The 15,044-nt window shown below is 38.9% G+C and overlaps 1 protein-coding gene across 5 annotated transcripts in view; it reads right to left on the bottom strand.

Moving 5' to 3' along the window:
- The window catches only part of PLEKHG1 (pleckstrin homology and RhoGEF domain containing G1), a 164,259-nt gene that overhangs the window by 22,608 nt on the left and 126,607 nt on the right, over positions 1-15,044 (bottom strand). For all 5 annotated transcript variants that reach the window (XM_020806764.3, XM_072995271.2, XM_078383260.1 and 2 more), the window contains 6 exons: positions 11,058-11,104; positions 9,197-9,347; positions 7,578-7,709; positions 5,064-5,246; positions 4,831-4,926; positions 144-230 (listed from right to left, as the gene is read on the bottom strand). In XM_020806764.3, coding sequence (XP_020662423.3) covers positions 144-230; positions 4,831-4,926; positions 5,064-5,246; positions 7,578-7,709; positions 9,197-9,347; positions 11,058-11,104 — 696 coding nt within the window. The remainder of the gene's footprint in view (positions 1-143; positions 231-4,830; positions 4,927-5,063; positions 5,247-7,577; positions 7,710-9,196; positions 9,348-11,057; positions 11,105-15,044) is intronic.

Here is a 15,044-nt window from a genome sequence, read left to right on the forward strand (position 1 = left end):
GACTTTAAGTTTGGTGCAATGTAACCCACGCACTCTCTGTCCATAAGGTGGCTAAACACCTGCATCTCTCATGTAACAGTGATAGCCCCACCCCCCTTTTTTGCCTTAAATTTGCACTAAAAAGGTAGTTGATAATGTTTTACCTTAGCTGGGATTTTGGCAGGATGGTTTTCCAATATTAATCTCTTCAAATGAAGAATCCAAAGGCGCTTGTCTTGTTGCGATTTAGCCTGTTGCAAAATCGTAAGAATGCAAAAACGTTATGGATAGAAATAAGAAATATGGAAGGAGACAGTTGGCTAAGTTATCTAACTGAATGTTGAGCAGAATCTAATTCTCACTGAAAAGGAGACAGTTTCTTTCACAAATGCATTTGTGACGCCTGCTATCATTTATACACTTCTCCCTTGAATTGCACAGGACAGAGTGGCATCATTTTCTTTATACACAGATTTGTATGTATGTGTGTATGTGTGTATGTGTGTGTGTATGTATGTATGTATGTATGTATGTATGTATGTATGTATGTATGTATAAATAAATACATACATACATAAATAAATAAATAAATAAATAAATAAATAAATAAATAAATAAATAAATAAATAAATAAATAAATAAATAAATAAATAAAATATATATATTGTGCCCCTGACCACCCAGAACCTCATGAGTTCAACACTGAAGGTATCAAAGTGGTTTATTTGCCCCAAACACAACATATCTGATTCAACCTCTGATTAAGGGATCATAAAGACCTTTAAGGGTCATTACGCACAGTATTGTATAGAAAGGATTGCCAAAGCTATGGAAGAGTATCCTGGTAGAAGGAACTGTTCTGTCTGTGTCTGTCTGTCTGTCTGTCTGTCTCTCTGTTAATTATCTGTTCATATTTTGTAGTTACATTTTGGGGGCATAACAGTTATATAAGAGTCTTGCAACTACACGGGAGTCCACCGCTTCTTACCTCAGTGTTGTTGAAAGGAGAAGTGTATTTGTTTATTAATATTATTGTATGTTTTATTTTTGCAACATTTATCATTGCAAAAAGGGACCATCATGTTAGCTCACAGACTATAAGAACCTAACATGAAAATGACTGAGGAGCAAATTTGAAAACTAATAGACTGGTGTTTCCAGTAGTGTTTTGTGTATTTGCACTTTATGTTTGCAGCTCTGCCCCTTCAACTTCATAATGTTCTTATGCTGTTCCTTTCATAGATATATAATTATTTGAAAAACTACATTTGCCGAACTAATACAGCAGGGATGGGCAACTAAGGCAACTATGGGAGCCAAACATCAGCTCTGGAGATACTCTGAGGGTTATGTGAACTACTCAATATGTCAGAAAAGGGAAGAAAACTAAACAGGAAGTGGCCAGAATTCCAGTTTCTGATTTATATAAAAAGGGAGGGGGAGGTTGTTTGTTTTGTTTCTAATGCTGAAAGGAGGCTCTATGACCTAGTTAAAAGGTGAACTGCTGCTTCCAGGAGGCATCTAGATGTCCAGTTTTCTTTCTTTGATGAAATCATTTTTGGACACAGTTCAGAGGATTCTGATGGGCCTGGGAAGGGACAAAAAGATATGCTGCATGAAGAGAGGGCATGCTGAGAACCACTTTGTAAAGTGAGAAATAGCTCTTTAAACTATTCCTAAATAAGAATATTGTGAATTTAGACACTACTATTCACAAGCTCAACATTTAAAAAAAAACTAAGATCATGGCCACTGGTCCCATCACCTCCTGGCAAACAGAAGGGGAAGATATGGAGGCAGTGAAAGATTTTACTTTCTCGGGCTCCATGATCACTGCAGATGGTGACAGCAGCCACGAAATTAAAAGATGTCTGCTTCTTGGGAGGAAAGTGATGATAAACCTTGACAACATCTTAAAAAGCAGAGACATCACCTTGCCGACAAATGTCCGCATAGTCAATGCTATGGTTTTTCCAGTAGCGATGTATGGAAGTGAGAGCTAGACCACAAAGAAGGCTGACAGCCAAAGAATTGATGCTTTTGAATTGTGATGCTGGAGGAGACTCCTGAGCGTCCCCTGGATAGCAAAGACAACAAACCTATCCATTCTAAAGGAAATCAACCCTGAGTGCTCACTGGAAGGACAGATCCTGAAGCTGAGGCTCCAATACTTTGGCCATCTCATGAGAAGAGAAGACTCTCTGGAAAAGACCCTGATGTTGGGAAAGTGTGAAGGCAAGAGGAGAAGGGGACGACAGAGGATGAGACGGTTGGACAGTGTCATAAAAGCTACCAAAATGAATTTGACCAAACTCTGGGAGGCAGTGGAAGACAGGAGGGCCTGGCGTGATCTGGTCCATGGGGTCACGAAGAGTCGGACATGAATTAACAACTAAACAACAAAATTCACAAACAGATTGACTGGCAGAGAATTTTACATTCCACCTTCAAATTTTGGTTGAAACTCCATCTCAATTCCCACCCAACCTCCATTTTATACGACCTTATCCATGACTCTCACATATCCAACTGGTTTAAACTAGTAGACGCCAAGCTTTCTACCCTTGACCTATCCCCTGAAATCCTGGCTGACCTCGACCTTCCTAAAGCCCACCTTATCATTAAGTCTAAATTACTGGAACAAGAAACCCGTACCCTCTTATCAAACCTCAATCCCACTTGTTCACCATCCTATTTCAGGCTCCCCCCCTTACTGGGCCGCCCAGCCAGTTACCTCTTTCACCTGACAGACCCAAGGAAAAGGAGGGCTTTCCTCCTCGCTCGTTTAAACATCTTCCCATCTGCCTATCATCTTGGTAGATATTCCAATATTCCCCGATCAAACAGACTATGCACATTCTGCTCCCGTGAACCAGACACAGTAGCCCACATCCTACTTCGTTGCCCATCTCACTCCGCCCTTAGATCTTCCCTACTAAACCCCTTTCTCCAAACCCTCCCTCCCTCCCTCTCTGATCCCCTCCCAATCCTCCTTAGTGATTCCCTCCCAATCACTACCAATCTCGTCGCGGAATTTTTGTCAACCATTCTTATGAGCAACCGCAACCCCCATCCCTCCCAACTTTAGTTCTAACCTGTCCCTTATATTTTCTACCTAGCAACCTGTTTACTTTTCTTTAATGTAATCAAATGCCAATAAAGGTCTATGTATGTAATTTTACATTCTAGTACTTGAAATGAAAAATAGAAGCTTTTTCCAGCAAACAGTGGACAAATTTATTATTCAGGATACTGTGGGGACATGTCGTTATGTTTAAGTATGTAATTATTAAACCTCAGTAACTTACAAGAAAACTCATTCCATCGTTTTATTCTCCAGACCACATCACTGTTTCCAGACCTCAATATGTTTCTGTAAATTGACTCATTCCCTTTGCTTCCCAATGAAATTGGCTTACTATGAATGAACTAATATGCCACTGAGAGTGCGACTTCATAGTTTAAAACTGTGGAAATTGCTCTACTTAAGAAATGGGAGACTTTGATGTATTTTTTAATGACTACATGACACAAAGCCATTTTTGCTCTTACGTTGTTGTTTTTCCTCTGCCACTGAGGGAGTTCTACTTTTTCAAGCTGAAACAATCTGAACTGGCTTTTTCCCGTACACCAATATATTCTTTTAAAAATAGGGTGTATCTATAGGTAGGAAGGACAGGTCCTGAAGCTGAGGTTCCAATACTTTGGCCATCTCATGAGAAGAAAAGACTCCCTGGAAAAGACCCTGATGTTGGGAAAGTGTGAAGGCAAGAGGAGAAGGGGACAATAGAGGATGAGATGGTTGGTCATCGAAGCTACCAACGTGAATCTGACCGAACTCCGGGAGGCAGTGGAAGACAGGAGGGCCTGGTGTGCTCTGGGCCATGGGGTCACAAAGAGTCAGATATGACATAACGACTAAACAACAACATAGGTGGGAAGAGTTTTGGTGATGTAGGCAGTTGGGGAATGATGTTCAGACTGGCAGTGGTGGAGGGGGGGAAAGTAATGCAAAAGCAAAGCACCATGATTTTAATATTGGGGATCCTGAATCCTGTCAGATCATCTCGGAAGGCCCTTTTGTTGTGAAGCAAAAGCTTAGTGCTGTTAATTACTTAATTGGTCCGGACTCTGCTGATCTTTTTATGATTCACCATGAAGCCACATTCTCATTAAAAACTGCAGAGTATTACATTTCTTAAAAACTCTTCTATAAAAAAATAACATGGAGAGATACTTAACAATCTAAGAATACAAAACAGCAAGTGTTTGAACAGCAGTTCTGCAGAATACATCGTAATTCACACATCAGAATGATTCTCTCACAGGGGTAACAGAGGTGGGACCAGAGAAAGGAAGTGGGGCTGAAGGCCGGAATGCAACTTGCATCAAATTCAGTATGAAGAGTAAATTTTCAAATCAATCTGCAGCCTATATGAGCAATAATTGCAATTTCAAATGTAATACAGGCTGCAAATCAAATTCCTGTGTAGTCACACCTTGAGACATTCATTCTTCATAATGAAGTGAAATAACGGCTTTCCAACAAACCAAAGAAGCCACAGACAAAGAAGAACCTTCCAAAATCTTTTTCAATATTTGTATAATTATCACAATGCATGGAATAAAGCACAAGATTCCCCACATCCATCCCCAAAATTAGTTCTTGCTATATTTTTTGCATTAATTTGGATGTCATACTTTTCTCCAAAAGGGAAAGGCTACTCCAGACTGGATCATACAAAACAAGGACCTGAAAGTAGGGGACTGATTATATGACACAGGCAACAGTGATACTTCCTGGAAACTATACCATTTGAATGAAAGCCTTAAAGCATTGGTCTTTAATACCTGAACTGTATGCTGCATCTTGGGATTTTTGTAATGGAAGACACTAAAACTAAGTGGTTCCTTTGGTATTACTTCCACCAACATGAGATTGCCACACTGCAAAAGAAAGAAACAGACTCATCAATCAAAACAAACTCTTTTTAAAATGGTAAAACACCCCATATCCTCTCCTCTGCAGCACATGGGCTGCTCCTTCCCTTTAGATTACCCCTAGCTAGTATACAGTTACATACCAAGATATGAGCTTTGTAAGTAAACATGTCTTCTCTCTTCTTAGTAATAAGCAGCAGTTTGTCAAAGAGGAACAAAGTGCGCTCACTTTTGGCTCTCTGGATGCGGAATGTTCCTTCTAAAACCAGCTCTCCATAACTAGCAAGGTCTGGTCCTTTCCAATTAGTGAGTAAACTTTGTATCTCCTGCAAGAGAGGGTTGAGGGTCAAAGGCAGTACGCATATGTGAAAAATAACAACACTGTCTTCTAGAATAACTTCATAGTTATAAGGAAGTCCTGATTGTGTTACTTCTACAGTCAAGAGTGTGCAAAATCATTTCTTCTATACAAGTAGTAGTGGCACATTTCTTTCACCATACAGGGGCCTAACTCTGAGAGAGGCCCAGAAGGAAGAAACTAAAAATAGGACCTTCTCGGTGGTGGCTCCTCACCTTTGGAACACACTGCTCACGGAGATTCGTTGGGCCCCCTCGGTGGGAGCTTTCAAGAGTAAATTGAAGACCTGGTTCTTTTTGCAAGCCTTCCCACCAGCTAGTACTTAGCTCCTACTCTTGTCTTTCCCATCTTTTTATTGTTTGTTTTAATCCTATCTGTGTTTGACTGTAAACCACTCAGAGTGGATTTCTCCAGATGGGTGGTATAAAAATCAAATCAATCAATAAATAAATACACCTTCTCCTATGGTAGCCAGACAAATGTATTTCTCCTAAGTGTTGCTAGGCATGTATGTTATGAAATGATACCAATTCAGACATGCCAAGTCCACAGTTATGCTATTTTTTTAGTACAGTCCCCTGGAAATTATGCACAACAGATGACTGAAGCAAAGAAGGTGGGTTTAACAGGACAGACAGTCATGGTCAAGAAGACCAATATATGAAAAGAATAGGAAGAAATGTGAAGAGCAAGAAAATTAGGAGGAAGTGTGATATAATAGTGAAAAACAGCACATGTCATCAGAGTCTGAAGTACATGAGAACAAGTAGAAATATTGGCTATTTTCAGCTCCTCAGCAATTATACTTGTGAGTGGCTCAGGCTATTGCAAAGTTGCATGTGGCTGTTTTTCATACAGTCTCACCAGTATCTTCATTTTTGTGAACAATGCAATATGTAAGCACAAGTGGTATTCAATTAAGTCTTAGGGTAAGGCTCTTCACCTTGTAGAATGATTACTTTAAGCCAAGAACCATAATGGGGCTTGTGTACAATTATATAACTTGCCAAAACTAACTTCATCTAATCAACAAGGTGTCTGGGTGCATCATGGTTGCAAAATGTGACATGCCAGTGCACTCCATTTATTAGCCACAGTAACCTACACAAATCCTTACATGAATACCATGAGGATTCTGGCCTAGGTTTTTATTTTGCAGCTGTCATCTCTTGAACACAACTGTACAAGGACTAATCACATTAGTTTCAACGGAATTAATGTTGCATGAGAGACACTTGACACAGATGGTTCTTCCTCACCACATACAATTTTCTTATTGTACATTCTTACTGCTGAAATGTAGTATATCTATTTTGTAACACATAAACAGGCTGAGAATAAAGAAAAGCAGGGTTCAATCTTGCTGAGAACAAAGACATCTCTTTATTTAAGAGATGTGGGAGCAAGTTATGTTATTTTTAGAAGTGAGGAAAATGCATTGTGCACTTGTCCTCTCAGTATCATCTATGGGAGGAGTGAGAAGCCACAGCCACTCCATTTTCCACCCACAGACTCCCATAGGCCATACATGTCTCTTTTGATGAAACTGGAACTGAGCAGAAGATGACTTCTAGTTGAGATCTGTAGACGTGTGATGTTTCTCTTCTGCTCAGATCTGAGGGGAGCCAATTAGTGGGATCCGGGGCTCACCATTTACAATCCTCACCCTAATATGTGGCATAAGTTTTAAAATTCAATTCCCAACTTTGAAATACATTGCAGAACTTTGCCCTGCTGAGCTGCAGCTCAAACTGAACATCCGCATGATGACAACACAGACAGAATATTGGGCTGCTGGAATTGCCTAAGTGTATTCATGTTAATTGCTGAGCACAGACATGTAAGAATTGCTGAGAGGGAAATGTGTATGTCTGGGGGATGTCTGAGACAGTCATGAGAACAATCTTTCAAATTACAAAATTATTACCCAACCAAAGCTCTAAAGAAATTGTACTGGTGGCAAGAAACAATTTGTCTACGAACAGGAAGGACTGGTTTACATTTGAGGTCCATTACACTTTTAGTACAAACTTTCATATTTTTCATACCTTCCAACAACACACAAATTCAAAGAGAAGCTTTTAGTCAGACTCTGAAGGTATTTACATATGCAATGAATCTGATATACATCACAGAATACTCCTTGGGAACATGAATTTTGTAACACATCAAAATACAGAAAGAGCATATACAATTTAAGTCAAAATCAAGTGATTTGCAGTAATGTTGCCTGATACATTTAAAGAAAACATCTGGTAGAAAGGAAAATTCTGTAGATATGGGAATCATTTTGACCCACCTGCAGCCGAATAGCATGCTCATGTTTCCTCTTCATGTCATTAATATGCCATGCCACTCTCTGCATTGTATCTATAGCATCCAAAACCACATCATAACCTTCAGTGTCCTTGTCTAAGTGGTTTTCTATCTCCTAGTAAAGAAGGAAAAAAATTAATGTACATCTCTTACAGACCTGCACAAAAATATGCTAATAATATTCAGGTAAAATAAGTAAGATACAAGCCAACTATACAAGCAATAACTCGATCCTCAGCACCTTTCTTCTTCAGCTTACTTCTCCTGGCAACCCTAGATTGGAGTCTTCATAATATCTAGCATGTGTCTCTCCCTACAATACATAATTCCTCTTGTTCCCCATCTATGTGAGATTTCTCTTCAACCTCACATCCTGACTGGCATCAAGCTAACTGCATACTGTATATCTCTTTTCTTCCCATTTTGCCCAATTTGCTTGCTTCTCAAAATGTAAATGACATTCTGCTATATTCTGTCACATGTGCTTCTCACTTCCGCACATGGTGCCTATTAGGATGTGCAACACTTTTTGCTGTGAGAATTGACTGCAATGAAACTATTGAAGAATTCTGCAGTTTCAGCCACACAGACAATAAGAATTCCAAAAGCTTCAGAAAGCTTTACAATCAAGTATAATGGCTGAAATCAAAAGTTGCTTGAATGCAATATCATATTCTTCAAAATCAGTGATCATCTTTGATTTCAAAGACGTTTATACTTGGAGTATGTCTTTTCGAAGGGGAAAAGCTATATGTCAGCAAAAGAATCAATGTATTTATGGAAAGGCATGGAGTGAAAAGGAACATAAATTGATATTACTGGTCACCTAGTCTCAAGGGTGAAGGTGGTATGGGTGGGGAAAGTTCAATTTGTATTGTGTAGTCACTGTTGAATTTGTATTATAGTATTAATTTTGTAAAAAAAATAAGTGATCTGGAGACAGCTAAACAAGATTTTACATGTCAACTTTGTACCGCAACCATATATAGCTTTGGGCCTACTAAAATAAACACAGCCAACGGCCATGCATTGGGGACATACTGATTCTTCAAGATAATGTTTTATCTATGTTAGGTGACAGAAATATGAGATGCATATTGAGACAAACAGATGGGTGGAAAGAAAGGGTGTCCTATCATCCTACATCAATGGGTTTGCTGGCTAGGGCTGAGGGCTGTTCAATAACATTTGGAGGGCCACAATTTTCTCATCTTAGCCTTGAAAACAACTGTATCACTCCACTGTGGCTATCAATGCAGAATTTATTAACAAGTAAGTTATTTGGTATCAGAATACACTGCCGTCTTGGGGACAAAGCAAACCAGGGCAATGGATGAGAGGAATATGAAGCAGGAGCCTGAATACATTTTGAATTAAAACCTGATCAGTTATTTTTGTAAAAGAAAAGAAAAGTGGCCAGTTTAAGTCTTTTTTTAAAGCATGGATCAATTAAGATGTACAGTATTGCAGTTCTCTTTTTTTAATTACCGCAATAAGTCACAGACACACAATTCATGTCAGTAAATTAAAAAAATGTTTCTAAGTCATTTCTACCAAGTGCAGGCAATGGTCCTAATGGGTTGTACATAAATGACAACATACATGCAAAAGCAGATGATACTTCAGTATTCTCTGGACAGGTTTTAAGAGATAGGATCCTAAAGGGAGTGAATGTTGTAGTGCTTCTTGTCTTTCTCTGAAAAATTTGACCAGGGATTTGTTCCTCATGCATTCTGTTAGTACGGCCACTGACCTGTAAGACATATGAAAGCATTTTAAAGCATTGCTATTTAAACATAGATCAGTTATACAAAGACTGAAATCCTGCTGCTTAATTATGCATGTAGAACACAAATTGGATAATATTCAAGAAATTAATGAGTTGGTGTTGGGATCCTTGGATGTGCACATGTCTGATGGCTTAGCATGTGCTTGAGAATCCCAAAGGGGATTGGCTTATTTTCTGCTAGAAGTAACTGAATGTTATGCCATTGGCCTTTTACATGTGTAATTAAGCAACAGGATTTCAACCAGAAAAGCATTGCTTCATATGCACAGTATGACATCACCACTGATTACCTCCTTATAATTGCTTTAAATATTGTGAGTTTTCTGTGGAGGATGCACAATAGCATATAGTTACAAATCATTATGTGTGATTTTGCGTATAGTTTTAATCATTTTCTGTCTAACACAGAGGTTTTTACTTGAAGAGAATTTTGAAAGAAAATGGTGTCTTGCTAAATATTACTTCTTCAAAAGAGTAGAGTCTTTGCTCAAGGCACCACCACCTCAGTAATCTCTATCACCAGTACCACCACACACAAATACTTCTGCCAGCAAGGAAAAACAGAGAAGATGTTGACAGATTTCAGGGTGCTTTCTGCTATAGGTTTAGTATAAGATTAATGTGTGATACCTGAATGGAGTTTTTGAAAGAACCCAAATATTTACTTACTATACACTTGTTTTAATATACATTCGTAACATTTGATGATTTTTTCCCCATGAAGCAGAAAACAATGCATTTAATTTACTTCTTATTCTCAAATGAACCAATTAACCTGCAATAAATATAAAGAGATAAATCCAATATTGGTCTCAACTAGAGCAACCTCATCAAAATCAATGGTAACTATGAAGTCCCACTCATTTCAATGAGTCTACTCCAGCTTGAACTAAATGGCCAGAACTAGACTCTGCCAAGGCTTCTGCTGCCAGAGAGAAGTTGTGCCTGTTGCTTGCAAAACTTCTGCCCTTCTTACTCTGTAGAATTTAGAAATTCTCCAATATGCTATACTAAATCTAGTAGACATCTCGTTCATGAACATTCAGGCAGTCATGAAAACAAAGCATGTCTGTTGGATATAATGGTTGAAAGATGAATTGGTGTAGGAAAACCAGTTTAATGAAATGCTTTTCTCACTTAACTACGTGTGAGAGGTTTGGAATTCTGGCTTGATAATGGTTTATTTCTGATCCTGACCTAGTCCTTGCTGTTTTTCACACCCCAAAAGCAAAATACGGAAAGCAAAGCAGTGTCATGTTCCAGATGTAGCTGGCACAAATGTACATTACTGTAAAAGCATGTTAATTTGCTTGTACTGCTTGTACTGTACTGCATGGTGTGTCAGTGTCAGAAACAGGTTTTGGTGTACTGTTACAGTTTCAGATTATTTATATGGGATGTTTTGTAAACCTTAAATGCTCCTCTGCCATTTATGCAACGGACCAAATAAACGTGTGAACTCCAGCTTGAACTGACACTGGAATCAGCCCAATATCACATAATGTTTCAAATGAGTTTTAGGAAACGGAATATATATCTTCTTGTCTCCTTTTTTGATAACACTTTATATGAACACTATAGCACCTCCTTCTCAGTAAATAGTTACTTTAAATAGCCCTATCACGTTACATTCATCACATTTCAAAACAACATCCATAAAAGAATAACTCTTACCTTGGATAATTGGTGCAATACTGTGTGTATATGTGAAAATCTTCACTCTGTGTATAAGGATAAAAAGTTTTAAAAAAGCTAATTTAGTATGCTGACTTTATCATAGCTGTTGAGAAACTCTGAAACCAACTTTTGTGGGGAAGCAGCTTTGCACACAAATCACTACTAACCTGCCACTCTTCTACAGTTTAGCTTCAATGCTCACCTTAATCACTTGTGCTGTTAAAAAAATACTAACATCTATGAAGTTTCCCTTCCTGTTTGCCTACAGGCAAGTCTTACCTGCCGATCAGCGCTACTCTTAAATAATAATTGAAAGTGGACTCAGTCACTATAATTTATAGTTTATTACAGATTCTGACAGTTTCCTCCTTCATCATTTTCAAAAACAGGAAATAGTATTTTCCTTTCAATATTTAACATATTCATTTCTAGTTATTCAGGAAAAAGCTAAGAATGTTGAAGAGCTGAAGCTCATTTATTTGTTTTACAAAATGCAGCAGAGACTGCAATTTATTTATTTGGCACATTTCCGTACTGCTCAGTAGCCAAATGTCTCAGTCACAAAATGCAAGAATCCAACTGGAGGATGTAAAATAAATTGAAACAGCCCTAAAGTAAATCCATAGTACAACAAACAACAACAGCAATGCAAGGATCCTGAAAGCATTTGAATTATTTTTCAAGTCAGAGAACAAAAAAGTCTGGAAGAATGAAAAATTATGCATTTGGCATCAACAACATCATTCATAGACATTCATGGGCCAAGAACTCAGCTGGGTACATTGCACTGACAGAAGAAAACCAACAGCAAATTCATAAGGTGGTGATCCGCTCCTTGCACCTCCCACAGACTCTCAATATGTGCCCTGGAGGGCTCAGGGAAAAACTCTCAGAACTGAGTGTTGAGGACTACAAGCAAGAGAAGGCCATTGTCTTGCTGTAGGGGGAGAAAAACTGCCTCCTCCTGGATCCACTACTACAAAGCTTCTTCATTTGAAAGAGGGAGACCAACCCAGAGAGACTCCTCTTGGTTACAAGGACATCTTAAGTCTCTCTGGGTAGAGCATTCCAGAACTGAACACCACAAACTGAAAACATATTGTAACCACCCATTTCAGTTCATTTCATAGAGGCATCTGGAGAAGGGTCTACCAAATCGAACTTTCCTTAACGTTATTGTCTTCTCCAGAAGAGAAAGGGAACTGCTGCATGAAAGCATCAGGCAAGCATACCTGACTTCTTTTAAGGACTAGCAGAACTCTCCATTAGGCCGTGGAGTTTTGGATTTCAACTACATATCCCACAATTCTCCATTCTTGGAGTTCTACTTCACAGACCTGGAGGGCTGAGAAAACCCGCAGAACTGAGTGTTAAAAACTACAAGAGAAGGGAGAGAAGGCCATCATTCTGTTGCAGGGGGGGGGGAGGAGAGACCTCCTGGAGCCACTACAGAACTTACCTGGGAGAAAGACCTCAACTGCACAGCTTTGAGGCTTACCTAGTCTTAGCTCTGACTTGTTTCTTATTCAGAAAGAAAGCTGTCAGCTAGTACTGGAACAGGAACAGGAAATGTGGGCACAGTTAGGTCTAGCTGAGCCTCAAAGCCTTCAAGTAGAAGCCTTTCTCCCAGGTGAGAGACATTTAGACATTGATCTGACAGGTAGCACTCCAAGAATGGGGAATTATGGGATATGTAATTCAAGAAATCCCATCCCTACTCTCCATTTGTCTTATCATCAGACACTAACAATCCACCTTATAGTTACAGAAGATTTCAAGTGAGCCTTTACCAATATTTTGTCTTTCAGCTTTGAGTTCATAATATAGCTATCTTCACTGATATGAAAAACAGTATGTGTAAACCACAGCTTATTTAATGGATACACTTTACATCAACAGATACAAGTGAAACATACTCCTGTAACAAAGTAATAATGAAGTGAACCACAATCTCCAGCAGAGACATTACACTCTGCAATTAGCGGGTGGAATACATTCACATTTTAGTTATCATAGTAATAAGGATAAAGGTGCTTTAGCAGCATTTTAACTGCAAAATCCAATATTGAAGTTATATTCAAACTGTAAATAATAATCTAAAAGCCAGTAAAAAAAGAGCAAAAAATAGGCATCTAGTTTGACATAACTATGCAGAGCTTTCATGGATACTTAACTATAATATCCTACAATTATCAAACATTTTCCCACAAATGAATTGTTTTTTAACTAGTTATCATGATAATTATATATTCTCTTCTGCTTTTCAGCACATGCAATCTTCTTTCCACCTTGACATCATGAAAACAACTAACGGAAGTTAGAAAATGAGCTAAAGAAAGCAGTAATTATGAGACCCAGTATACAATATATCAAAAATAGGCAAATGATGAGTAAAATTCACTGCTGTATGAATAACTCCCTGAGAAAATCTGCTCTGAAGAATCCTCCAACCCTCCAGAAAAAAACAAGCAGCTGCTACATGTAGGTTGGATTCATTTTGCCAGCACTGCCCATTATTATGCATTTAAAAAATGTGGGTTTCATTAACCTTCCCCTTTTCTTCTTCTTTTTGCTAAAACATATAGATTCCAATGCTATACATCAGTACTTGTAGTTGTTTAATGACATCGCTTGGTATTTACAGGTGAACTACTGTTAGAATATATAGATATTTTATGTCTAGAAAATCCATAGGCATCTAGCTTTTGTCCTTGCTTGAGCACATTTTGTGGTCTGTGACAGCCTGATGTTTGTTTTATGTGACCTGTGAGCTGGCTGAATCGCTCAGTGGTTTAGGTACGGGGGTTAAACCACAGAAGCCTCTGTGCTGCAAGGTCAGAAGACCAGCAGTTGTACGATCGAATCCACGCGACACAGTGAGCCCCCATCACTTGTCCCAGCTCCCACCAACTTAGCGGTTCAAAAACATACAAAATACAAGTAGATAAATTGGTAGCACCACGGTGGGAAGGTAACGGCGTTCTGTGTCTAGTTGTGCTGGCCACGTAACCACAAAAACTGTCTACAGACAAATGCTGGCTCTATAGCTTGGAAACGGAGATGAGCACCACACACTAGAGTTGGAAATGACTGGAGAAATTGCCAAGGGGAACCTTTCCCTTTACCTTTACTTACTATACCTGTAAATGTGGATGCCATTGTACAGTCCACATGGTACTTTTGCAGATGTTGCTTGGGTGATGGAGCCCAGGCATTTAGCATTCAGTAAGAATGAATTATGGAGAAAGCTAGATAGTTCCAGAAAACATCTACTTCTGCTTCATCTACTACGCAAATGCCTTTGACTGTGTGGACTACAGCAAACTATGACAAGTCCTTAAAGAAATGGGAGTGCCTCATCACCTTATCTATCTCCTGAGAAACCTACACCTGGGACAGGAAGCAACAGTTAGAACTGGATGTGGAACAACTAATTGGTTCAAAATTGGGAAAGGAGTACGACAAGGCTGTATGTTGTCTCCGTGCTTATTTAACTCATATGCAGAATACATCATGCGGAAGGCTGGACTGGAGGAATCCCAAAACGAAATTAAGATTGCTGGAAGAAATATCAACAACCTCAGATATGCAGATGATGCCACTTTGATGGCAGAAACTGAGGAGGAATTAAAGAACCTCTTAATGAGGGTGAAAGAGGAGAACGAAAAAAATGGTCTGAAGCTCAACATCAAAAAAACTAAGATCATGGCCACTGGTCCCATCGCCTCCTGGCAAATAGAAGGATAGATATGGATGCAGTGACAGATGTTACCTTCTTGGGCTCCATGATCACTACACATGGTGACAGCAGCCACGAAATTCAGCCGCCTGCTTCTTGGGAGGAAAGCGATGACAAACCTAAACAGTATCTTAAAAAGGAGAGACATCACCTTGCCGACAAAAATCCAAATAGTCAAAGCTATGGTTTTTCCTGTAGTGATGTATGGAAGTGAGAGCTGGATCATAAAGAAGGCTGACCACCAA

Source organism: Pogona vitticeps, chromosome 1 (assembly GCF_051106095.1).
Source record: "Pogona vitticeps strain Pit_001003342236 chromosome 1, PviZW2.1, whole genome shotgun sequence".
Taxonomy (NCBI): domain Eukaryota; kingdom Metazoa; phylum Chordata; class Lepidosauria; order Squamata; family Agamidae; genus Pogona; species Pogona vitticeps.